Source organism: Puntigrus tetrazona, chromosome 7 (assembly GCF_018831695.1).
Source record: "Puntigrus tetrazona isolate hp1 chromosome 7, ASM1883169v1, whole genome shotgun sequence".
NCBI classification, from domain to species: domain Eukaryota; kingdom Metazoa; phylum Chordata; class Actinopteri; order Cypriniformes; family Cyprinidae; genus Puntigrus; species Puntigrus tetrazona.
The window spans coordinates 27747679-27773281 of NC_056705.1; the positions used below are offsets into that span (position 1 = coordinate 27747679).

Sequence of the window (25603 nt, forward strand, 5' to 3'; positions counted from 1 at the left end):
GTTTCAAACGCGCAGTGTCAGGTTTAATATATCATCCGTCAATCGCTGCAAATATTCCCCTCTCCTCAGCCACATTTTCACAGACGGTGCCTCTTTCCGTGTGCTTACACTTTCTATTTACATTTTCTGACGAAACACAGAGCTGGCCGGCGCAACTGCGATTTGTAAGCAATACGAAAGGAGCGGAAAACTGCAGCGCCAAACAAACGTCCCTTTTAACGAGCCTCGATGAGCTAAACCGAGATTCACGAAGGGAACGTTTTAAGTTTAGCACGACGACAGTCCCTTAGCCCCTTAGCGACGCGAATAAAAACGTAAGTGCTGGACGTTGAGCCGGCGGTCGAACTTTGAGGAGGCTCTGCAGTGGACATCGCTCACGAGAAACGACGAAGGCGAGAGGAACGAGCGCGCGCTCAAGGAGGCTCTGAGGTGATGCTGTAACACATTCAACAGCGTTCAGCGGAGTCAGCACGTTGTGTTACATCTATGGACTGCGGTGCTGGATGTGGGCAAGATCTGAGGAGCGTGGGGCCAGTTACGCGGTGAAGAACGGCGCCGTGTGCCAGTGGTTTTTTAAAGGGCGCATCCCGATCTGAGTGAAACCTACCAAGTATTAACTCTACTGGATTTTACCCGAAGGGAGGCTGTTCAGAACCCATGTGGTTTAGACATTTCCTCCCCGGATGTGGATACTAGGCTTATTTTATGTGTCCAGCAAAACGTGTCAACGGTGGTAGATTTATCCCCGATTTCTTTACAGATTTTGTAGAAGATTTGTTCTCTTCCAGCCCCCCTTCCCCTTTTTTTGCACCTGCTTTGCTTTGTCAAAGCTCACCGAGCGCTTCAGAGCGCGCTGCTCTTACTTGCATCTCCGTACATCGTGCATGGATTCTACATGAACTGGGGGTTTTGTGAGGGCTGCAGTGATGCTCCCATTTACTGATATCGCCTCACACCTCGCATTTCCTGACAGAAATGGGTAAGGAACCGTAGCCGAATCTAACCGGTCTTTCCAGATCTATTCTAAAGCGAACCTGTTTTCTTTTTAAGTTGACGTTGAATGGATGCATTTCATCTTTTGAATGTGTTCCTATCTATCTATCTATCTATCTATCTATCTATCTATCTATCTATCTATCTATCTATCTATCTATCTATCTATCTATCTATCTATATGCTGCAGGGGTTATGATTTGCATTATTTCTCTTGCTGTGATGTGGTAGGTTTGGGAATATTTATTCTTATGCTATTCTGTTGCTCTACTTACCATTACTTTTGCTAGAATATGGCGTTGGGTCATTCATATTCTGTTCACATGTGCATTGCTATGCTCTAAAGAGACAAGGGGAAAGAGGCAGTGTATCCATGATGGTCGACACAACTGTTTCTCATCGCTTCTAATAGACCCCAGTGACTTTTGAGGCTTCCTGAATACCGCATAAGTAAATGTTATTAGTTAACACATTGCATCATAACCGTTTTATAATTAATTTGTTGTTGGGAAAAAAAAAAAAAAAAACACAGGAAGTTCCAGGAAGGCTGGCAGCTCACACTGATGCTAATCTGCATTTAACATTCAACCCTCACAAGGCTTCAGGACTTCACTAAGGTGGAGAGGTGTTGTAATGGACACTATAAGCAAGACTGATTCATTGGAAATGCTTCTGTGCCATGTATTGGTTTTGGAGAGAGCTTACGTAATTTATGATGGATGATTCATGGATTCGTGGGTTGTTGCTTCACCATTGGTGTTGAGGATTGAGGAGCTGTCTTTTTTGGGAAGATGCTGAAAACCATTACTGTTTTATGGTTGGATAAAACAGTAAAAATGGGCTGCAATAATTATCAAATTATTGCATTATGTACTTAATGTATGCATTGCATAAAACGTTCAATCAAATAAGACCGAAATGTACTAACTCTGTAGTAACTGGATGTCTTTTTATGCATACTTTCCTTCAAGCATTCTTAAGCTCTTAAGATGAAAGAGTTACAGAGCAACAACAATATTTGACAAGTTAATGCTTGCAGATATAATAAAGATTTTTTCTGTGTTAGATAAATTTACTAAATGGGCTTTAACTTTCCCTTTCACTGCAAATAATCCATGACAGATGTTCTGAGCATTTTCGGTCCACTGTGGACCATAATCATCTTAGCCAGCTTAAATGAAAGAATCAAATAGCTCAATTACAGTATTTTAGAGAAAATGAATTCTCTAAAATTAAATGTGTGATTAAAATCACATATCCATTGGGGTCACAATTAAAAAAAAAACATTATGTTAATCTGCACTTTGCAGGAATCGAGTTCTACTGTTTCCAGTAAAGTATCTCCACCTTTCTGTTGTGGAAACGTTCTTTCTCTCTTTTCTAAGATTGTGACCTGAATTTAAGTCTTGGACTGGACATTCCTTATCCCCAAGCTCTTATTTGATTGATAATATGTCAGAAGCAGTTCAAAGAAACAAGGTTCAATGTGTAATGCAGGCACTGGCGTGCTGTCATGAAGATGAGTGTTAATGTATTGAATGTGTCTGCTGAGCCAAAAAAATGCCAGATACCATTCAGTTCCCCTAAGGCAAGGAGGAGCCTGTAAACGAGAGCATTTAGCCAATATCGCACACATTAACCTCCGTAATCTCTGCCATTTAGAGAAAAATGAAGCAGTTGAAATGCTTCTGCCATCCCTGACGCTTCATAAAGACCGTCTCTAATGTGGGTCAGGCTGTGCAAAATTAAAAAAGTTTAATGGCATAGATTGAAGGGATTGTATAGACTAGCTCCTTCATCTTTATTTTCAAAAGACGTGTCAAAAAACGTGGAGGATTGCTCTTTGGCAAAATTGTAAATGTAATTTTTTTCTCTCTGCGCTGGAGTGTTAATGCTGTGAGGCCGAATGAATGACCGCACCGCTGGTGTACTGTTCTCAGGTCAGAGGAAGTGCTGTTAGACAAGATATAATCCAGCCAGCAGTGAGCACCGCTTCTGCCAAGCACACAGCCACACTGGCTTTCTCTTTAAAAATGGCGTTTTACTAATCGGGTGGCGTCCCTATTACTCCATCCCAGCTGAATTTAAAGTAACAATAGTACAATGATGGAATTTTAAGTAGGATAAATGTCTGACTTCCTCTTCAGCTAAAATGTTTGACCTTTGGACCATTACTGTAGAATCTGTAGAATCGATAGCATTTGTTAGATGCATTTATGCTTATGTCGGCCATTGTGAAATGACAACAGCTAACATTATGGATGAAATCTATCTGTCATGTTGAAGATGATATCATGCACACGTTACATCCCAAATACCACACTGGCATTGATACACTATAAAAATGATCTTTCTGAAGTTCTAAGTTTGTCGTTCGTTGTGAGATTTACTAGAAAATTAAATTCAAATGAAATCCAGCACCATTTGTTCAGTTTAGTCAATTTGTTTCATGCATTAGCGCTACCAATAAATTAAAGAATCATTCTAAAAAAAAAAATACCGGACAGAGGACTACAAGGCGCAAGCTTGTAAAGCTTTGTTTATCCTGTAACTTTTAACCATCTTCATATCTGATCTAGCACCCAGGAAGACTGAATTATGAAGAAGCCCTCTGGTTTTTATGTGTTTTATTCAGGCTTTATGTTTATGTTTAATAAGGTCTCCAGTGGCAGATTCTTGCTGATGATAATTCTGGAATCACCAAAGGCTGTTGCTGGGTCATGTGGCCTCTGTGAATGCCTGTTCACATTACTCTTCTGTGAATTTGTAGCAGAGCGAAGATACCGTGGTTTATTACCTGCAGTATGTTGGTTGTCACAGTAGATCTCCCTTAACAATTTAGACTGCGCTGAGGTGAATGTGCTCCTGGAATGGCCTAACCTGGTTTCTTTGCTCATTGCCTACTTGCCTTCCGAGTAATATTGGGGTCATGGGTTCAAATCCCACTTGGAGCCATAGCAAAATTCATCAAGCATATATGTAATGAGCTACCCTGCTAGTGACACAAGCTAACAATTAGATCCATCCAAAATGTCTTCTTTTATAGACCCGCGAAGCTGTGAGAACCGATATATAATCGTACCCTATTGATGTTTTTTGCGCAAATTCATTTTAGATCCTTCGTGGTCTCTTTTATTATGTGCTGGTGCAATGAATCAGTTGTTGATGGAGATATTAGTACATGATTTATAATTAGTCTGCCTGTGGTTGTTGCGAGGAGCAGATCGTCGAATGTGAATTACGTAAGAAAAAGATGTAGGTCTTGGGGAACAGGATGCAGCCCAAATGGCTACAGATAAATGATGGAGCGAACATGCTGCACTGGTTTTAGTTCTGCAGCAGATGTCTAATGCCATACGCGGATGCAAAAACCCTTTCTGACAGACATTTGGCGCACTGGAGAGGAGCCAGGGTGTTGCACAGATGCATAGGAGCGGAGAGGTTAGAGTTCGTGCATTTTAAGTCTATGGAGATAGGTCCTTTGAGCAGCTTATTAAGCAAACCTCTCATTTCAGTGAAAATGAAAATTGACTCCCATGCCCTCAGGCCTCGATAACTGTAATAAATGTCTGTGCATTTGAAATACTCAGGCTTTGCAGCTCAGTAAGAGCCCGCCATAGAGATTGTGCTGTCACACAATAGCGGCAGCCTCCGTGTTGATTGTTAATTCAGAAATCCTATGTCAACACTATATCCTACAGATGAGCCAAATGGCATAAATTGTACTGTTCAGTGAGATTAGTCAGTGGAGACAGAGAGGGAGGTGTTCTCAGCTCAGCTCAGCTTATAAATATCACTTTGCCTTGATTGCACTGTATGTTTGTCATCACCGCCGTGGAAGGCACGGTACAAATCTGGGTTGCTCATTATATTGGAACCCCTTTTCAAACAGCCACCCTCCCCTCCCCAAGAGGATGTCTTCTCCCACTCTCAGCATATTTCGGATATGGGAGAGGAACTTGAAGGCTGTTGGCTTTTTCAAGCCTCTCAGATCAGTTGGCCTGGATTCACAAACAGAAGTGTGTCAAAGAGATCCGCGTCTTTGAGGCTGATAAATCATAGACTTCCTAGAATACATACTGTTGTGACAGGGTCCGGGGTCAAAGCTTGTTCCACAATAAAAACATTTGCCAACTAACAGACTCTCCTAATATGATGGCAGAGGCGAATATAGATCGAAACAGCTTGGCGTCTCGGCAGACGTGTACTGACACATACCGCTATCCATGAGACAGTGTCTAGACAGAGTGGTTGAGCAGCAAATGCTAGATCTAAATAGTTTCACTCCGCTTTTAGTTTATACACTGTGGAAAATAAGTGTAATTTTAATGGTAAAATCTGGTGAAAAATGGTAAAAATGCTATGAAAAAAAACAGTACAAAATCTAACCAATTTTGCTTAAATAATCATGTTTTTAATAGAATTTGTGTACATCTGGCCTGTATGTTACATCTTCTGTTGTTTAATTTATTAAGTGTTGTGTGTTACCATGATGTTGTTTTGTGTTTGCATGAACGACTTCTATATATTAGTATTTACTTCATTGTTCATGTTCTCTTTTATCACCATTATTATGGTGGTTCTCGGTATGGTAAACGTCCAAAAACGTACATTTTTACCATAAATGTGTTTAAACACTGATGCCAAAAAAAATTGTAGTCAAATTTGACAGATTTTTCTATTTAAATTGTAATTCTATATCTTTTTTACTAAATTAATTGAAATTGAATAGGCTTTCGGTTATTACATGCAGAATGATCCAAACATCAAAATTAGCTAGGCATACATTTATATTTGATAATATCTAAGAACTTTGCAGCAAACATAAATGGACCGTGTACATACAAATGTGTACAATACAGGATTGACTTTTCCTGTTGAAATCAGTAGACAATAGGCAGTCAGTGTCGATTCAAAAGTAGAAAATATTCACATAAATAAAAAAATAGTTGTTTTAATTCAATTAGAGAATAGTATGATTGTTGTAAAATATGAGCCGATTGAGAAAAACTGTAATATAGACTGCAGTTGATGTGTGGTCATGAGCTTAGATTTCACTCATCTATAGAGTTCAGAAGCATCATAATTGAGCCACTGCACTTAAGCCACTGCATTTAGTTTCTGTAGGCGCTTCTACCACACTATCCAGATATTCCAGTTGTTTTATGAAACTGGAAAACAGAACGAATTGAGGTAATGTGCCGGCCTCCTCGGAGAGGCACTCAGGGTCTTGAAGCACACTGGATTTATGTGTGCCGGCATGCTTGCAGCTGAGTGCTTCAATTGGCCAGGCTTCATGCAGAGTCAATACTAATGACGGAGGAGACTATACGGCCACAGTCAGATTATAGCTTGGAGGCCCTCAGCTGCTCCTATTGTCATCTCAAGCAGGGAAAGTAATGGTTACCACTGTTTACCTCCCCTGTTCTCTTCTGCATTGTCTGTGGTGTGCAGTCATTAAGGTTAATGACTAGGCGGAAATATTTGTTTTGAACAGTGAAAAACATAGCTCACAGGAACATGTAGGTGTGCTGAATGAGATTTGGGGCAGTGTGCTGCTTTCGCACAAGAAGCTAGATGTTGGGTTGCTGTAGCGAGTGAGTGCTGCCTCTCGAATGCGCATGCAGCAGAAGCTCGCGTTGTAATTCATGTTTTTTGTATGTGACAGCGCCGTGTCGGTGTGATAGATACCTCGGGAGAGGCGGCGCTTCCGCCACATCTCATTCCCGCAAATGGATGCCGAGTGTCCAGCTGGATAATCCCTCTGCTGACAGGAGTGCAAACAAATGAGGGCATTCCATACGTGGCTAAATTAATCAAGCAGATTGTCATCAGCAACCACCCATCTCATTTAAAGACTTAAACACAGGCTTCGGTTCATCCACCACGAGTCAATATAAGAAGCGTCAGCTGCTGCTTTTCAGAGAGCAACAGTGGTAGGTGTGATAATGACAGCGGCTAGCGTCTCAGTAACGGGGCCTTCATCGATATTGAGCGTGGTGGTTGATGAGTAAAACAGTCTCCCTTGTATTAATCGACCATGGGGGACCACTTAACTGAGTGAAACTGGCCGCTTCCACACACTAAGGCATGTCAGTGCATTAGAGGAGCAAAGGCTCTTTGAGTGGATTGGCTGTGTAATGCTATCTGTATGCACGGGATGAGCACCATGCTAGCTGTGGCTCCTTCATTTGCGCCCAACCAGGAGGGTCAGGCCGTTGTTGTCTCTTTCCTTGCTCTTGTAGGGCTTCCACAATCGTCAAGTTTCATTTAGGCAGAATCACAAAACCATACGCCAAGTTCTCATGGCAACACTGAATCTTCCACATCTGTAGGATCTGTGACATGCATCACCATGCCATGCATCATGAATCTATTGAATGTCTGGAGTATAGTCATACAATCTAAGAATGGATCTAAATACAGAAATGAATTTTTGGAGTCTTCTGCTAAAGCGGTGTCTGTTTTAGACAAAGATTTTGTGTTTTAATTACTACACATGGTAACTTAGCTAATGAATAATGAATGTTGCTCTGCACTGTATGTGCTCTGCCTTTTAATGCACCACTATCACTCTTCGCCTCAGTCTCCTGACTCTCTCTATTCTGCTCTGTCTTCCTCTGTCTCTTGAGTTCAGTTTAAGAGGCAGACAGAATGGATATATCTTCACATTAGTTTGCCAGAAAAAAAGAGATATTAAAAGGAAAGTGAAGCAAAGCTAATGACTCTTTTTGATTGTGGGCAGAATGACATAGACTCATTAGTAAACCTCACTCTAGTGATTTTTTTTTGCTGCACCACCAAAACATCACTCTTGTATTTGAAACACATTGCCCGTCAATACATTTGCCGTCAATATGATTTTTTTTTTTTTTTTTCGGAAGTCTCCTGGGTTCACCAGAGTTGCATTTATGTGATCAAAAGTACAGTACAAAGCAGTTTTTTTTTTTATATATATATATATATATATATTTTTTTTTTATTATTATTCTTTTATTAAGTCTTCTTTTGTCACTGCAATTTCCCAAACAGGCAAACAAACACACACACACACACACATAATATTTGCCTGATCAAAAAATATATTTAAAACATGAAAATGCAGTTAATATTTGCACCTTTCATGTTTATCTTGTCCACCTGCAAATAATCAGAATGCATTTTTAAATTTATATAAATAAATGTATATGTTATATTTAAGTTTTATAACCGCCATCCGTGCATCACTACTGCACAGATATCAAAAGCATCACTGGGTTGTAAAGTTGAAAAATTAGTTGAAATTTGTATGTGTTGATTGTGTGAGAAAGATGCATTTCATACAAAATCTGGCAACTGGACAACATTGAAATATATTGACATAATTATTCATATAATGAGGTAAGGGCCATACAAATTACAGGAGTTTTACCAGAGGTGAATGTAGCAAATAGGCCCAGTGGGATTTTTTTATAGCAAGATTAAAAATACGGGAGAAATACAGAAAATATTTAAACTGGATGATAGCGGGACAGAATGGAATCCTGGGAAAAACAGGTTGACAGGTACGCATAAAATGTAATTTATTTCTGTAATAGCAAATTTACACTCTATGATTTAAGTAAGATGTTTTTTTATCTTAGTTTTTGTTCCACAGAAAAAAAAAGTCATACAGTTCATACATGAGGGTGAATACATTTTTTGGGTGAACTGTCCCTTTAAGATGATATTCACTGAAAATCTTTCCCTTTACCACAACACTCAAATCCCACACTCATTTAAATATTCAAAAGATTCTGCCTCAAGAACCATTACAATTCATTTGGATAAATGTTACTCGAGCAACGTTTCCTTCATGAAATGCCCTAGACAGAAGCAGTGAACATGTTGAAGCTTAGCTTTAATGACAGTTAAGTTTTGTGACTCTCAAGGTCTGTCAAAGTGTTTATATGTCCGCAGAGACGGTATAGAGGAATGAAAATTGGCTACATGTGGAAACTTAGCAGCTACAGTAAAGGAATTGAAAATTCAGTGTTTCAGTTAAAAAAAAGACGATCGTTTTTTGGGCGTTTTTTTTTACATGCCCAATACCTTATGCAGCCAGATAGACAATGATTGAGCTAAAGTAAAAGTATAGTACCATTGTTCTATAGGTGTAATTTAATTTTTCCTCATTCAGGGAGATAGAAACTTTACTTGTACGCATTGCCCGCATTGAAAATAGCTGTCCAGGGGCATCATCAGCTTGCCTTAAAGGGACACTGAATATGAGAGGTACCTTGCACAAATGGAGGAGAAGGACCCCAGGTGTTTACATAACGTAGTGTGCCATGCAGCATTGTAAATTCCCATTCTGTTTGATGTGAGATGAAAACAGTCATGCTGTATACTCTTGACAGTATCTCTTTCTCGTTGCCAGAGCAATGTTTTACGGACTGGCTGTGCAGTAGATTTAACAGGAAACAATGACAAGCACTTCAAAGTGGAATTGAACTTGGTTGATCTCAGCCATTATTAAAACACCCGTTTCGAAAATACAGACCATAAAAACTGTAAACAACGGTATCAATTTGCTTCCGCAATTGTTTAGTATAGTGACTGTAGAGGCTCTAATGCAAAGCCATGAATTATTCCTAAGCAAGCTGTCTGTGTGAGAGAAAGGAAGACAGAAAGAATCAGACAGACAGAGAGAGGGTGAGAGTAAGCTTTGACTCACAACTGCTGTGCAACAGCCTGGACACAATGTGGGGTCCAGTCGTTGAATTAAAATCACAGCAACTTGAAAGAGTAAAGCCTGCATTCACTGCAGCAAAACATTGCACGGTTCTCTGAAAAACCATGATACATGGCGTGTTTCACTCTTCCCGCCCCCTTGTTCTTAAATCATACTAGCGTCAAACAGGGGCCACAGCAGAGCAGACATTTTAGCCCTGCTTTTAGATGTCGTTTTTGGATTTTAAGCTTTAATTTTGTACTAAGGGACTTGGGAAGGGAGTGATTCTATTTACAGTCACTTCATGATTTGAACACACAATGCTACATATTTTAGCATATTTAACAGAAGATACTACATATGTAACTATGCCTAAAACATATTTCCCTGGAGTTAAGATTGAACATACATGAATCTTGCTAAGTTAGGTCTACGGATATGTAATTTTTAGTCAGAAATGCATACACGTATGCATGCATAGCTATATATCTCCACCGAGAAGGGTATTATTACTACAGGTGCTACAATTATAGACAATTTTACAGACAATTATCTTAGACAATTATACAGTTGCTCGACGAATCTGGGATAAGCTTCAGCATCCCCGCGACCCCTACATAGGACAAACGATTTAGAGAATGGTTGAGTGGATTATACTGGTATTACTGCTGGTTTGACATTAGGTGGTGTTATGAGGTAAATTATCTGTGCAGTAGCCTACATAATAATGTAAGTAAATCGATTTTAAACTTTGAATCAATTTTATCCATTTCGGAAATCGAAATAGATGAAATCGAAATATAAAGTAATTTAAATTCCCATAATTATAGGATTAGTTCAACTAAAAAAGGAAATATGCACAATGTCGTGTTTGAGAGACAGAGTAGTTATGGAAATATGGTGGAACTGCTCATAACCGAGTCCTTTACAGAAACAGGTGAGCATATGCATGCAGGTTTTCCTTATTCTCAATATTTTGTGATAGCCTCAGATATTTTCCCTCACTATTATGTGTATCATTGTTTGTTACCAAGGCAACCGCTTGCGCTTTGCCACTGAATACATTTCTTGTATGTAAAAAGCACATGTACACATGAGATGCAGCAAGAGTGTGCCACATACCATTTAAGATTATTTATATATTGATACATATGAATGTCAAAGCAATCTCACTATGCATACAATATATAAATGCATACAATGTGACATTTTTGAATTTGTATGCACACAATGCATGTGTTATTTCGAATTATTAATTTAAACGTAAGTACATAGTAGTTAAGCCTACCTAAAATGTCTTTTTTTTTTACTAAAAATACACTGGCGTATTGTGAGGTCTAGAATACTGCAGGTACATGTTGAAAGGTGACTCTTGATTTTACATTTCATATTTCATGAGGTACAGTCCCTGTGATTCTGGATTCGTTTATATTGCATTCAGGGGTCAGTGCAGTGCGCTTTTAAAGATTGCTGTCTGCTGTGTTTTAGCATGGTCAGCACTCTGCCTCCCTGATTTTCAATTTGAACACTGAAGTAAACTGAAGGGGCCAGGCCCAGGAGTTATCGCTCTGCTTGCATAGTCTGGAAGAAGAGCATCTTGTGCTCTGTCACTACAGATATTACAAGTACTTTGACTTAACCACAGGGGGAAACAGCAGGGATGATAAAATGTAATGAACCGGGTGTTTGTGTAGCTAACTAATTTTTTCCCAACCTTTCTCTTTTCATATTTGTGTTTTTACATAGAGACAGTTGACTTGTGAACATCTCTTTAGTTTCGAAAATTCGAAATCACAATGAGAAAATGCGAGATCCTCATCCCTCCAGCTGTGTATTTCCACCAAGGAAGACTCCTGCCAAGACTCCCTTTGTCTAATAATTGTGCTCTTACTCAACAACTTAGCCCATTACAATATGGATTTTCTCCCAGGGATGTGGTTGGAGAGCCACATACGAGTCGTTCAAAACACTTCCGCTCTGAAAGATTATCTGCTAGGGTCTGTTGTGATGAAGATGACTAATGCCATTATATGAGCAAATCTGATAAAGTCTTGATGTTCCCACGTAGTGTGATCAGAATAGCTACACAGAACTGTTCAGTGCCGCAGTGACATCAATTTGTGGAGAGCTGCTTTGGCTAACCGCGTTAACCGGCGCAACAGCGCTATACGTGCTTTAGTTTCATTTCCTATGGCGTTACGGTTTCAGCGCAATAATATGATCAAGATGGAGATTAAATCTTCACTAACCAGCTTTTTTTTCACTAACCTGCTGCAGTGCTGTGGGATGTGGTTTTGGCAGAAGTCCTGACAGTTTAAAAGCGCACCAATATTTTTGCTAACAAGGCCCTCACGACATCAGGAAACATGGGGGTGCCAATGAATTCCCCCCACTGCTCCTGCCTCTGCCTGAGTTTTGCAGTCACATGTTTAATACAGCACTGCACCGTTTATTCTCCAGCAAATCCAAATAGCCTTCTGCAGGACAGTACATGCCGTATCTCATGGTTAAATGATTCCAGTCAATATTTAAGGCCATCGCAAGACCATAAAACTGACTATCGGCATGAGGTCCTCTAATGATTTAGCAACTGGCCGTAAATATAGACAGCGGATTTGATTTAAGTCAATATCTGTAACTCATCTATAACTGTGAGTTTCCCTGTAGTATTGCACAGTTGAGTGTTGTTCATTAGAGAATGCAAGTTCTCTTTTTGCTGTGAATATAAATAGGTGACTAAATTAACTGTGGAAGGTCATAATTTCCCAAGTGAGGGTTGCTAACATGCTTACAAGTAATGATTGCAATTTCATTTTCTTGATTTAATAGGCCAGAAGAAAAACAATTAAATTGCAAGTGATTCTCTGTGTGTTTGTGCCCGTGTTTATCTCAGCAGATTCAAACTCTTGAAAGTTGGAGTTCTCGTCTGAAGGCCCAGGGGTATCTGGGCTCAGCTAATGACGGTTCTGAGGTAGTTTCTTTAACAAGTTCATCAGATTGATGCTATTAGTAGTGATATTAAAAGTGGCAAGACTAATAGAATGTTCAAATATCAATAGTAATTACATGAACTTATTATTAAAGGCTGGGTAATTGTAGATGAATGTTAGCAGGATACCGTGAGGGAATATCAATAGTGTTGTAGTCAAGACCACCTAAACTGAGAGAATGGCAGTGAAAACATCCCGCAAAGGTTTAAATCTGAAAATAGAGAAAAAAAGGTTGATTCTGAATCATTTAAAACAAGTCCCAAGCTGTTTCATATTGACATCAAAATGAAACATTAGCATATTGCCCGACCACTTGTTGTTTTTTCCCATTGGTTCTGAATGAAAATGCTCATTTATTCTTTACCAGAAGGTGTCACTTTTGAAGCATTAAAAACTCACTTTAAAACTGTAGTCTGTAGTTTTTGGTTAGAAACATTTTGAATTAATATTTGAGAAAGTACATAATCACCCATAATCAGTGTTCAAAACTATCGCCTTAGACCCTGGTTACTCATATCAGGACATAATATTTTAGTGAATTTCTAGTGAGCCTATACATGTTTTAAGTCTGGATGTACTGTACATCAGGGCTTTTCAGAGATACCAAATGATTGGATGTTTCATTATGACCACTCCCTCTCCTTGGTCTTCAGAAATGCCTGAAATTAATTTAGTGAAATTATGGAAAATGATAATATTTTGTAATTATTATTTAATTGGTCTAATTTTTAAATTATGACATTTTAAATTTAAAATAAACCATTTTAAAAATTATCTCCTCATGAGGATACCGGGACTAAAATCATTATAGGCATAGTTTGATGAACGATTGCTTACAGCTGTTTTAGAAACCGAGCTGAGACACTCCCATAGGCTTCCATAGAAACGGAGGAAGGCGGAAGTAAACGTGTCATGGAGCAGCCAATAGTTCCAGCATTGAAGTGTATTTCAGTGCTTCTTAAGCACACTCGCCAGAAAGTAGAGGAAATATCAGCAAGTTTTGGCAAATCTGGCCATTATTTGTATTTTATGCTATATGTTTTATGTTATATTTATCACATTATAGTTAATGTTTATTTTTAGAAAATAGGTAGTTATTATATATTTGGAGTTATATAGCGTAAGAAACTCCTCGATAGCAATCATAACCATATTATAGCTGTCATATTTTTACATTTTTAGTCTTTCTGCAATCTCTTGTTTCATTGAAGACTGGCCAATAAAGGAATTAACAGACGGGCCTTATTAATGTGCAAATTACATTTAGTTTATACATACATTTTATATAATGAGAAAACTCATTTTACACACATTTTGCAGAAAGAAAAATGGCATAACAAATAATTCTATTTTAACATTGTTATAACATAGTAAAGAATCATCTTTATACAATTTTTGATAAACCAAAAAACTAAAATTGTATTGGTGATTTCCTCAAACGAGGACATAGCGTAACTTTTAAAAAGTTACATTAAAAACAATGTAAAGACATCAGAAAAATATCTCTAATTCGATTGGTACGGGAAGGTATAGGCTATAGTATAGGCTATCGTCTCATTCGCCTGAGGATCCTGCAGGTGGAGCATCTTTTAATTATAGCCTATTCTCACAGCAGCTGGAATAATTAAATGTCAAAAAAACTTTTTGATGGCGGATTGTAATCCAGAAAGGATTATATGTAACACATGTGAATGAAATTAAATTATATTCCAGTTTTAAATGTGCTTCCCATTACAAATAGCCTGGGATTATGTTAGATTTGTATTTTAAAGACAACCGGTTCAAAGAGAGCATAATTTACTTTTTGGGTTAAAGGAATTTCTTAATGCAACATTAGAGATTAGACTGTATATAAATTGAAATCTACACACTAGTACACACTATACTCATAGGCATGCAGTGCTGGTGATGTTACTATTTATAATAATATAAAAATATAATGACTCGCTGAACGAAATGTTTGAGAAATGAATTTTGAACAAATTTGATCAGATAAAATCATGCATGTCTGCCGGTTGTTTGGGACTCCCAAAACCAAAATATGAACCTTTTATAACCCATAATAGAGACACTTTAATAAGCGAGTTTTTGTGATTCATTTATTAACCTATTAACCAAACACCGTTATGTTTTAATTGTAAATCACTTAACTGAACGTGTAAACATCAGTTTTGCAGTCATGCTGAATTCTCGCCGAAAACAGCTCTCTTCCTGTTGTGATTTTACTTAATCATAAAAACTCATCATCTCTTACTAATACTTTTGTGTGAGCGTTAATATTTTTTTTTGTGACAAAAGAACAGACACAAACAAAACAGCGGTAACAAAAGAAATCAAATTTGAAAAAAGTGTATATATTTATTTACAGTGAGCAGATTGCATTTAAAGCAGTCATTCTTAGATCCGGTCACGTTAATAATGTTAACAAATGAATCGAACGAAGCATCTGCAATTTAGTGATTATCCCTGCAGCTGTGGTCTTGACAGGTCTTGAAATAAAATCCCAAGTCCTCTTAAGCTGCTTATACTTACACAGTTTAAGGCCCGATTTTCACTCAGGGACAGCTTCCTTAAGATCGATAAACACAAAATCTAAGGCGAATCAGTGCTCATTAACATCAGTGACGAGCGCGTAGTGTGAATTATCAAAGAGGCAATCTAAGAGAAGCACAATGCGTCACAGATGCCTACAAAATATTTAGCAGGCTATATATCTGTGCCGTCTGCGACTCAGAGCCCGGCAGTGTGAAATGTGTTCTGGCTGAAAATGACACACACAGCCAATGAGAACGAGGGATACAGGTGGGGGGGTTGGGGGAGTATATTTCTGTTTCTTTTTTATTTATCTGTTTTGAGACAGATAAAGACAACACTGAAGAAGTTTTGGCTTTATAGAGGTTTTTGGTAGGAATATTAGATCTATGGACAACATCTCCCTGCAGCCCGATCCACCCACACAGCCAGAAAAAAGAGTGATTACGGCCATTTCATTTGATTATTCATCAGCGTCATTATGATAATGGAGGCAGCATAAGTTATTTTGGCACAATCCAATGATTATGGCGATTATACCTGGCCATAGACGCTTCGGTCTAAATGACTTGACAGGCTAAGACTCCTACTGGATGCGCAGAGGAACCTGAGGAAGATCTATGTGGGAGTAATTTGCATTACTCCCTCGTTTTGTATCTATTTTCTCTGGCTAAACTGCTTGAAAAGCCCTTCTAAGAGGCAAGTAAGGTATTGATTTTTTACTTGTTTAAACACACCAGTAGGATAGGGCTTCGATCATTTGAAAGATGTGCATCGCTCTCTTTAGGATATACCGACGTTCAGATGCTGAATTCAATTGTACTGTACACCTTGCTGTTTAATGCAGTCAAGGATTCTGGTTCAAATTTCAACGTGCTGGAACATTGCAATCATTTTTAATGAGCGTGAAAGAAATTGCAGAAGGATTACACTTTTCACAATTACTTGGAAATCATGCTACAACGTCAGTTTTATCCCATTGTTTATAACGTTATTGTCTACTCAAGGTGAACATGACATGTACTTATTGCGCACTTCAGTCTTTGTGAATTTAAATGGAGGGCTTCCATTTGTAAAGCCTCTTCTTTGGCTTCAACACAGTCTCCCCATTTAAGTAAAGACCTTGGCAGGTGTCCCATAAGCAAAATCCTTTCTGTAAGCCATTGTTTCCAGGTCCTGAGGAGCCAGCGCAGCGTCTCCTGAGAACTCACTTTAGCATGTTGTTTGGTTTGTCCTTTTATACTTCTAGGGCAAATAAGCAGAGCACGCTCCAGAACACTGTACTGTGTATTAAAATGTTTGTTTAGTTAATGTTTTTGTACGTATCATTTAGATGTGGGACTTAGTTAATAAGTGCTTATGCAATTTTATGTTGCCTCTAACCACAGCAATGAAAATGCAAAAGAGAAATTATGCACATACCATTTACCTCTGTGTTAAAAGCATTAAATATTTATCATTATTATTATTATGTGAGATGTTTACCGCTTTGCACTTGGATGTATGTTCTTCTATAACACTAAATCGATCGCTGTCCTTGTGGAGACCCTCGGTGTCCTAAATGGAGGAAACAGAGATTTACTGAGATAACAAGCAGAGAAGCACAGCGTACCGAAGGATTGCTTCCAAGGATAAGCTATCCTATAAGATTCTGTGAATATTAATTGGCTGATTTGCCACCAAATACATAACCCTGCCATGAAAAAAAAGATCGGTTAATCATTTAGATCGTTATGAGCTGTTTTTATTTATTTTTCAAATATTTAATTTGAGATACGGGGATAAACAACATAAAATGATAATGAGCAATAGTGCAATAGAGTGCCGTTGGTATAATGACTTTAATCAGTGTCCCTCCTAGTGTCCTACTGGAGCTGTTTAAATAAAAAATAAAATAAAGAAAGAAACATTCATCATTCGCCAGTCCACTCATTTAACTTCTTCTCTCTGATGTCTTAGCTTTTTAAAGAGTTATCAGATTGACTTTGAAGTAAATTGAAGAGAATGACTTAGAACAAGTTATAGCCACCAGTAAGCTTACAGCTGTGCTTTTTGATTGCAGATGATCTTAGACTGTATCCCTCATGTGAACATAATGTTTGAAAATGAATGAAATGATATTAAAATAAATTAGTCTAAAAGCTGAAAAAAAAAACACTTTTTATAACAGCTTTCTGAAAGGAGTTAACGTTTATTAGATTTTTATACCGATATTCTTTTATTTTATTCATCTTGAACTTTGTGAAGAAGCCTATTTTAATTTGTTTACTCAAAAAATCTGTTTTATCAAGTTCATCCTTGCCGTTATTTATTTTATTTTTCCGCTTGTGTATGTGTGTGCTTGTGTTATTATATATGTGTTAATGCTTTATCTGTGGAGCACTAAAGTAATTAATTTGATTGGCGTAAGAGGCCTCAAGGAATATGCAGGCTTTGGAAAGTGTACTGCAGGGAAAAATTCAGTCAAAACGCATTAAATTAGTGCTTTACACTCAAGATTCATCATCATCAACAAAGAGCAAAGGCAAGCCTTGTATATGCATTTGAATAATTATGAAAATGCTTATGATCATTAAAATGTTGTTATTGCTTGTGATTTAAAAAAAAAAAAAGAAAGAAAGAAAAAAAATATTGATTCCTATTGGAAATGGCAGCAGTTTTCAAAAAACAAAATATTATGCAAACACCATCAAATTATTTGGATTTTTTTTCCCCCCTGCAGCATATTTATATCTTAATAATAACAACATATGCACTCAATAAGGTACATATTAGCACTTTATTTTTTACCCCTAAATGGTACATATTAGTACCATTTAAAAGGACGCTGTATGTCCCCAGTGATTGTTAATAACGATGCCCTTGCATAATCAGACTAGTTCAAAATATATCAATCACATGTGAGTTTGAATGTGACAACTGTGAAAAGGGTTTGTCAGGAGTCTTGCTCTTTTATACTTGTAGGTTTTATGCATGTAGCATGATGTGTGGATTGCCATTATGTAATTAACAAGATAAAAATGTTAGTTTTACACTTTAGAGTAATTCACATGTCTCCCATTTTTGACGCAGGCCTCGAGCTAATCACTCAATCAATACCTGAGAGATTAGTGTGCTACCTCTGTAAATTCCGTGGTTATTTTTGGTAATGAAAAAGAGGCTCCTGCCAGGACATGCCCTGATTACCTCACGCATCCCATTAAATGTGCGTCCACTGGAAGTTCTCTCTGCTTCTCACAGTGAGGCGTCAATTACGCTGCTGCTAACTAACATTCATTGCCTACTAGCGAGATTAACGTCTCACTGTGACTAAATCAATCAGGGTCCTCACTTTTAACAATTTTTTATAAGATGATCAGCAGCGCAGACGCACAGCGAGACCATCCGAGACGCTTCAGTAGGATATTACAGACAAGAGAGACGAATAATTCTAATTGAATCATTAATTTTATTCTAAGGAGACTGAGATATTTAAACTTGATCATGACTGACAAAGTATGTGATATTTTTCAGTCTGAATTCAGACTGCCTCTGACAACAGACTAATCTAATACCGGCAAAGGTCAAGTTCACAATCATCTGCAGCATTTATTTAGTGTATATCTGTTGGCACTGTATACCAACATTCAGCCCACTCATGCATTGAGGCTGATGTTTTTTATTGGTGTCATACAAATTCAGTCCACAACGTCTGTTGCCATAATGAAAGCTGTCTCATATTTATCTGTGTGTTAAGAAATTCTGAGTGTAATTATAACACAGATTGCTTGATTTCCTAAATGAAAGCATTTCTATATATTTCACGATACTCAATAGCCTCACTTCATAATATATAGAAATTCAGTTTTACTTGTCAAAGCGAGTTTCAAGGGGTCCTGATTTCCTCTCTCCTTTTATTTCCCTCTCATTATTTATAACAATACTGATTAGAGTAACCTATTTGCAAACACCATAGGTAATAAGACATCTTATTTTTCGTAAGAACACTTGAGCAGGTAATGAGAGCAGAGCCTTGCAGGGTGAAGGGATTTTAAATTTAGTGTGTGGTGTAGCAGTGGCACATTTCTTGTGGGATTTGACAATTCAGTTTCTCGGTATCTTCATAGCATGTGCAAGCACATAGAGTTGAATATACAAGCCAAATACACATCCTTATCTGCTAGATATGACCAGTGATGGACCTGTCTGCACCTTAATCCATTCCTCTGACAGTTTGCTGTGACAGGATTTCCATATCTCTCATTTTAGTGCATAGCATAAAAGATTCAGGGGGGTTAGGGAATTTCACACTCAAGGCACTTGATAATATTGTAATGAAACAAATGTGCAAAAAAAATCTTGCTTTTAAGCATTAACATAACATCGCACACAGGTGCACAGGTACACACACAGGTGGGGCTAGTTTTTCCTCTGAAAATGACGTTCCTAATAAATGTATGTTATTAATGATTTTTCCCCATCTTGAAAGTCATGAAAGTGCGGGTAAAATTTTTTCAGGTCAAAGTGAACTAGCTGATTACGCTCAGGTTTGCTGTTACATTTGGTACAAAAACAAAAAGAAATCAAGAAACTGCATCTTTCAGTCACTTACACTTTGAATGTATTGTACTGTGTGTGCTTCTGTGTGCAGGCTCATTTAACAGCTGTGATGGAAATGATACTCAATTCATCAATCACATCAGAAAAACTCTGTTTTGCATGTGCACTGCCTAAACAGCAATTCTTGTTTTCATCAGAATATCAGAAATGTACATGCATTTCCATTTGACAGAAGAATGTTCTTCTTGATAAATTGCAGAACATCAGTGGAATGTGATGTTCTGTTTGACTGCCATCATGCTACGCTGACAAGTCAACATGACATACTTTGCTAACAGATTTATTTTCCTCTTTCCTCTTTTTCAGACTGCCTATAAATGTTTGGGGAGAGAAACTCAGCGGGCATTAAATTATGAATGTTGAACAAGATGACCTCTTACCATCAGCGCCAGATGTTGAGAGGTCCTAGATGGAAAGGGGCTTGGTTTGACCCCTTGTTTCTCCTGCTTCTAGCCCTGCAGTTGCTTGTTGTCGCCGGATTGGTAAGAGCCCAGACCTGTCCTTCCGTATGTTCCTGCAGTAATCAGTTTAGTAAGGTCATCTGCACACGCAGAGGGCTAAAGGACGTCCCCGATGGCATCTCCACCAACACACGCTATCTAAACCTTCAGGACAATCAGATCCAGGTCATCAAAGTAGACAGTTTCAAGCATCTGCGACACCTTGAGATTCTTCAGCTCAGCAGAAACCACATCCGCAACATCGAAATTGGCGCCTTCAACGGGCTGACAAGCCTTAACACGCTGGAGCTTTTTGACAATCGCCTCACGACCATCCCAAATGGCGCCTTTGAGTATCTATCAAAACTGAAAGAGCTGTGGCTTAGGAATAACCCTATTGAGAGCATACCGTCTGATGCCTTCAGTCGCTTGCCCTCCCTGCGGCGGTTAGACTTGGGAGAGCTGAAGCGCCTCTCCTACATTTCCAGTGGAGCCTTTCAGGGCTTGAGCAACCTTCGCTACCTGAATCTGGGCATGTGTAACCTCAAAGAGGTCCCCAATATTCAGCCCTTGATTCGTTTGGATGAGCTGGAGATGTCCGGGAACCAGCTCACCGTTATTCAGCCCGGTTCTTTTAAAGGTCTCGTCCATCTTCAGAAGCTGTGGATGATGCACGCCCAAGTCCAAACCATAGAGCGCAACTCCTTCGATGACCTGCACTCTTTACGGGAGCTCAACCTGGCTCACAACAACCTTACCTTTTTGCCCCACGATCTCTTCACGCCTTTGCACCACCTACAGAGAGTGCATTTGCATCACAATCCCTGGAACTGCAACTGTGACATTCTTTGGCTGAGCTGGTGGCTGAGAGAGACCGTACCAACCAACACCAGCTGCTGCGCCCGCTGCAATTCCCCTCCCAGCCTCAAGGGGCGCTACATTGGCGAGCTGGACCAGAGCTACTTTCAGTGCTACGCACCCGTTATCGTCGAGCCGCCTGCCGACCTTAATTTGACTGAAGGAATGGCGGCAGAACTCAAATGTCGGACGAATTCAGTGACCTCGGTCAGCTGGCTAACACCAAATGGCTCCATCATAACACATGGGGTGCTCAAGATGCGCATCTCCGTCCAAAACGACGGAACGTTAAACTTCACCAACGTCACCATTCAGGACACAGGAACCTACACGTGCATGGTAAGCAACATGCTAGGCAACATTTCGGCCTCCGCTGTCCTCAACGTGACATCAGTTGACAACAGTGGCTTTAGTTACTTCACTACAGTCACTGTAGAGACAATTGAAACCGTTATCGATGGGGAGAGTAGGACACCGGTGCAGCCATCTTTCGGCTGGGCGTCCTCTTCGACCACAAGGGGAACACCTATTGCCACCGAGAGAGCGTACACCATTCCCGTGACTGACATAGACATTGATGGTGCTCTCAATGGTTTGGAGGAGGTGATGAAAACCACCAAGATCATCATTGGCTGCTTTGTGGCCATCACGCTCATGGCGGCCGTCATGCTCATAATATTCTACAAGATGCGCAAGCAGCACCACCAGCAGGATCACGATGGGCCGACCCGCACCATCGAGATCATCAACGTACACGAGGAGCTGACGAGGGTCCCGGCCATGGAGAGCCACCTGGCTCTCCCGCCCCTGGAGCATGAGCATTACAACCACTATAACTCCTACAAAACTTCTTATAACCATGTGTCCGCTCTCGGCTCGCTGCATAGTTCAGTGCATGAACCTTTACTAATCCAAGCCAGCTCAAAGGATAACGTGCAGGAGACGCAAATTTGACCCTGTCAGACGAACAAACTTTACTAATGCTGTTTAAATTTTGGCTGTGGACATGCTGTCATAATGAAGATGACAGTGTGCATTGAGACATTCAGCAATGTCAGCGAGAGCCAGGGTGTATAATTATTTTAACAAGTGTCTTTGCAAATCTTATTTATTTAAAGATATGTGAAGTGACTGAATCATGAAATCACAAGTTAAAAAGGTTAATATTTTCTTTTTTCATTTCTACATTTTGAGAACTGGGGGAACGAATGGTTTACTTTCATGTTATGGTAGAATTAAGGTCAACTGCGATGGTTATGAGTGCAATGAGACAAGAGTTGTGGGTTGTTGGTTTTTTTATTACATCCCTTTGCACAGATGTTTTAGTTGTTGTTTTTTTTGTTTGTTTTTTTGAGACACTGGAAACAAAAAGTGGCCACTGAAAACAGCAGACTTTAAATCGCATGGAGCACTTAGATATGAATAGTGGGCCTGATGGATTCAGTGACTCTAGAGAGGTGTATAAATGGTTACATTTCCCCATGAAAAATCCTGTTACTGAACAAAAAAGGGAAAGCTTTCATTGTCAGGCCTGGATTATTCTGCAAATGCAGCTTGTGGGATATGACATATTTCTAGTATTTATAGAAGCCAGTGTTCGCAACACACATCAATTAACTTCAATTCGGAAAATAGGTTTGCATAATTGCCTTGAATTACATGCCCTTAAGTCAAGATAGTATCTAAAATGTGGCGATGGGAAATCTGCATTTCAGGTTCAGCATTTTTTCACAAAATCTATTTGTAACTGTAAATGCCAGCAATCTATAAATATAAATATGAATTCAGTGAACATCAGGCCAGTGCAATTATAGACCCAATGCCACATGTGTGTGGGATATAATAGTATGTTAACCAAACGCAAGATATGAAATAACCCTGAGTGGCTGAGGACAAGGGAATGTGATTTCTAAGATCGTTTCAGACAAAAATGGCTGAGGAAATAAATAATGAAATAAAAAATAGCCTTCTAATGTCACTATGGAAACCAATGACCTACTGAAAAAAAACCACGCTGGACACAATCAGAGTGCAGCCCAGTGCTTAAAACACGCATTGTTTATTTGAGAATTGCATTATTTTAAATAGAGCTGATTTGTAAGCCAACGGTTTTTACTGTGTATGTATGCTTTTATATGTTTGTGTTGTATCCGTCATATACCATGAGTTATTATCTTTCCATTTTATGTTCTGTCGTGTTTTTGGAAATCACTTTTTTGTGTGGAATTGTTTATTTGACTGGCAACTGCGTACCTCACCTAACGCGATGAGTGTGTGAGTGTGCCGTGTGTCCATACGTGCAAAGGGTAGCGTGTTTGTGCGCTCTTGCCTCTGTTTTTCAGCAGCTTGTGTATTGCTTCCTCAAAATGTCTCTCAGCCTAAAAGTGTGACGTCTCTCCCCCTTTTAATCATTTTGGGCGGCACGGTGAGAAGATGTGATACTGGTCTAACCAGTCAACTGCTGAAGTAAACCTAATAGGTTCATATGTCAAAGGCATCAGAACGGTACATGAAGTATATACCTCTAATTCATTACATGTGCTGACAAGTTTCATTTTAAATAGATGTGTTTGCCAGCAGGGAATTCATCACACAACATTGTGTATTTAAGGTTTTAATCTTACATTTTAGCAGTGAATTAACAGAGTCATCTACTGAATGTGACATCAAAACTTATTTCCTCTTACATTATTATTATCTTTTTATTATTATTATTATTATTTATTTAATTTTACACTTAAATTTTTTGGTGGCCCCAGACATTTACTTTTAACCTCATTGTCATTCATATATGGAAGATTAATTATTATCACGTGTTACGCATTTCATAAAGGATAAACTGTTGCTTCGCAGCATATTTGTTTTTTCAATTACTTCACTTTTGTATTCAATTAAAAAATGTTCCTACCATTTTTATTGTACATAATAGGTGGGATAAACTGGGACACTAGAAAAAAAAACAGCATTGTGCTGTTGAAAAAAAAAAGAAGAAGATGACAATGTCTCTGTTTTCAGAGGGTCTGTATATGAATGCTAGCTTGCTCCTATCTGCTTCAGTGTTCCTGAGCACTGCATCAGTTACAGAAGCTACTTTGACTAGATCATTGATACCTACATGGCCTACATAGAAAATCTGTGGTGTTGGACTAAGCGGATTCTCTTTTGTTTTCTTCTTGTGATTTGTTATTGGTAACTCATTTTAGATTTCTATGCTGAACTGAAGTGATTTTTTTGGCAAGAGAATGTCTCTTTATTGACATATTTCTACAAGAACTGTTATTGAAAAATAACCAATAATATTTCTGTCAAACTACACATTTGCTGATCAGTTCATAATGCTACTGTATGGGGGATACAGCTAACTAAGCGTTAACCATGAAAAAAAAAAAAGAATAAAATACCAGAGATTGTAGTTCATACGGTACATGCTGTAAATGTAAATAAAATGTTTTTTTTTTCTAAAGTGTAAAGTGTGGGGACTTTTAAACTGTGCTTTTTCGGTATTTTACATTATTTGCGTTAACTTTCATTTCCGTAGAACCTTCCTATACTTCATTATATTACAATTTCAGACCAATAACAGCTGGAGACTCACACTCCGAACCGCCATACAATCACATGCTATTACATGCTATCATTATCGAAGCTTTTAACTACATTTTAAACCATATAAGCAATTCCTGAGGCGTTATTTAAATATAAATACAGTATTTCTGACGTGTAGCCCAAGCCTTGATTGGTAGTGAGATAAAAACTACTATAAAACTATACATTATGTTTTTTTTGGTTTTTTTATATATATATCACACCAATTAGGACTGATAAGTGCTGTTGTTGTTGTTGTGTTAAACAGGCCTCAAGTTTTGAGAGACATACATGCATGGAATCAAATCTGACAACAACAGTAGCATTACTTGTGCTTGAGATACTTTTCTATTTAAACAAACTTTCAACAAATCGTTGCAGAGATTTCTGTCTCTCCCCATTCAAGTAAATATGAGCTGAACTTGCAATGCTGGAAATAGCTGCCTGTGGGCGTTAAGAATATGGCCACCAAGTGAACTGACTTGTTATAACGAGACTTTGGAGAAAGCCACATGTTCTTGATTTCCTGTGTGAATCAGACTATTTAAATCGTGCAATTACAAATATAAGTTAGCTACAATTAGCTCGCAATAGCTGACATAGCCGGTCACTTATAAATGTATTTCATTTAGAAATTAGATACGCAGGTTTAGAAACTAGTAGCTAGTAGTACAGTATGTGGGCGGGATTTTAAAGATGATAATCAAATCTTAGCATATGTCTATGGTAAAGATTTGTGTTTTGTGGGATCTAAAGTTTTTAAAAAATCTATTTTGGTGGTTGCATACACTTGGGTTATATAGATTCAAAAAGATGGATTTTCTAGAAATCTTATATGCACCTGGGATGGCATTATGGTTAGAGCAATAGGAGAAAATTTCATTTTTGGGAGAACAATCCCTTTCAACTTACTC

At 38.5% G+C, this 25603-nt stretch overlaps 1 protein-coding gene across 1 annotated transcript; it reads left to right on the forward strand.

Moving 5' to 3' along the window:
- lrrc4cb (leucine rich repeat containing 4C, genome duplicate b) lies at positions 1 to 24574 on the forward strand. The gene is made up of 2 exons (XM_043243107.1): positions 1 to 979; positions 20113 to 24574. The coding sequence occupies exon 2, from the start codon at positions 20163 to 20165 to the stop codon at positions 22056 to 22058; it is 1896 nt and encodes a 631-aa protein (XP_043099042.1). The 5' UTR covers positions 1 to 979; positions 20113 to 20162; the 3' UTR covers positions 22059 to 24574.
- The last annotated feature ends 1029 nt before the right edge of the window (positions 24575 to 25603 follow it).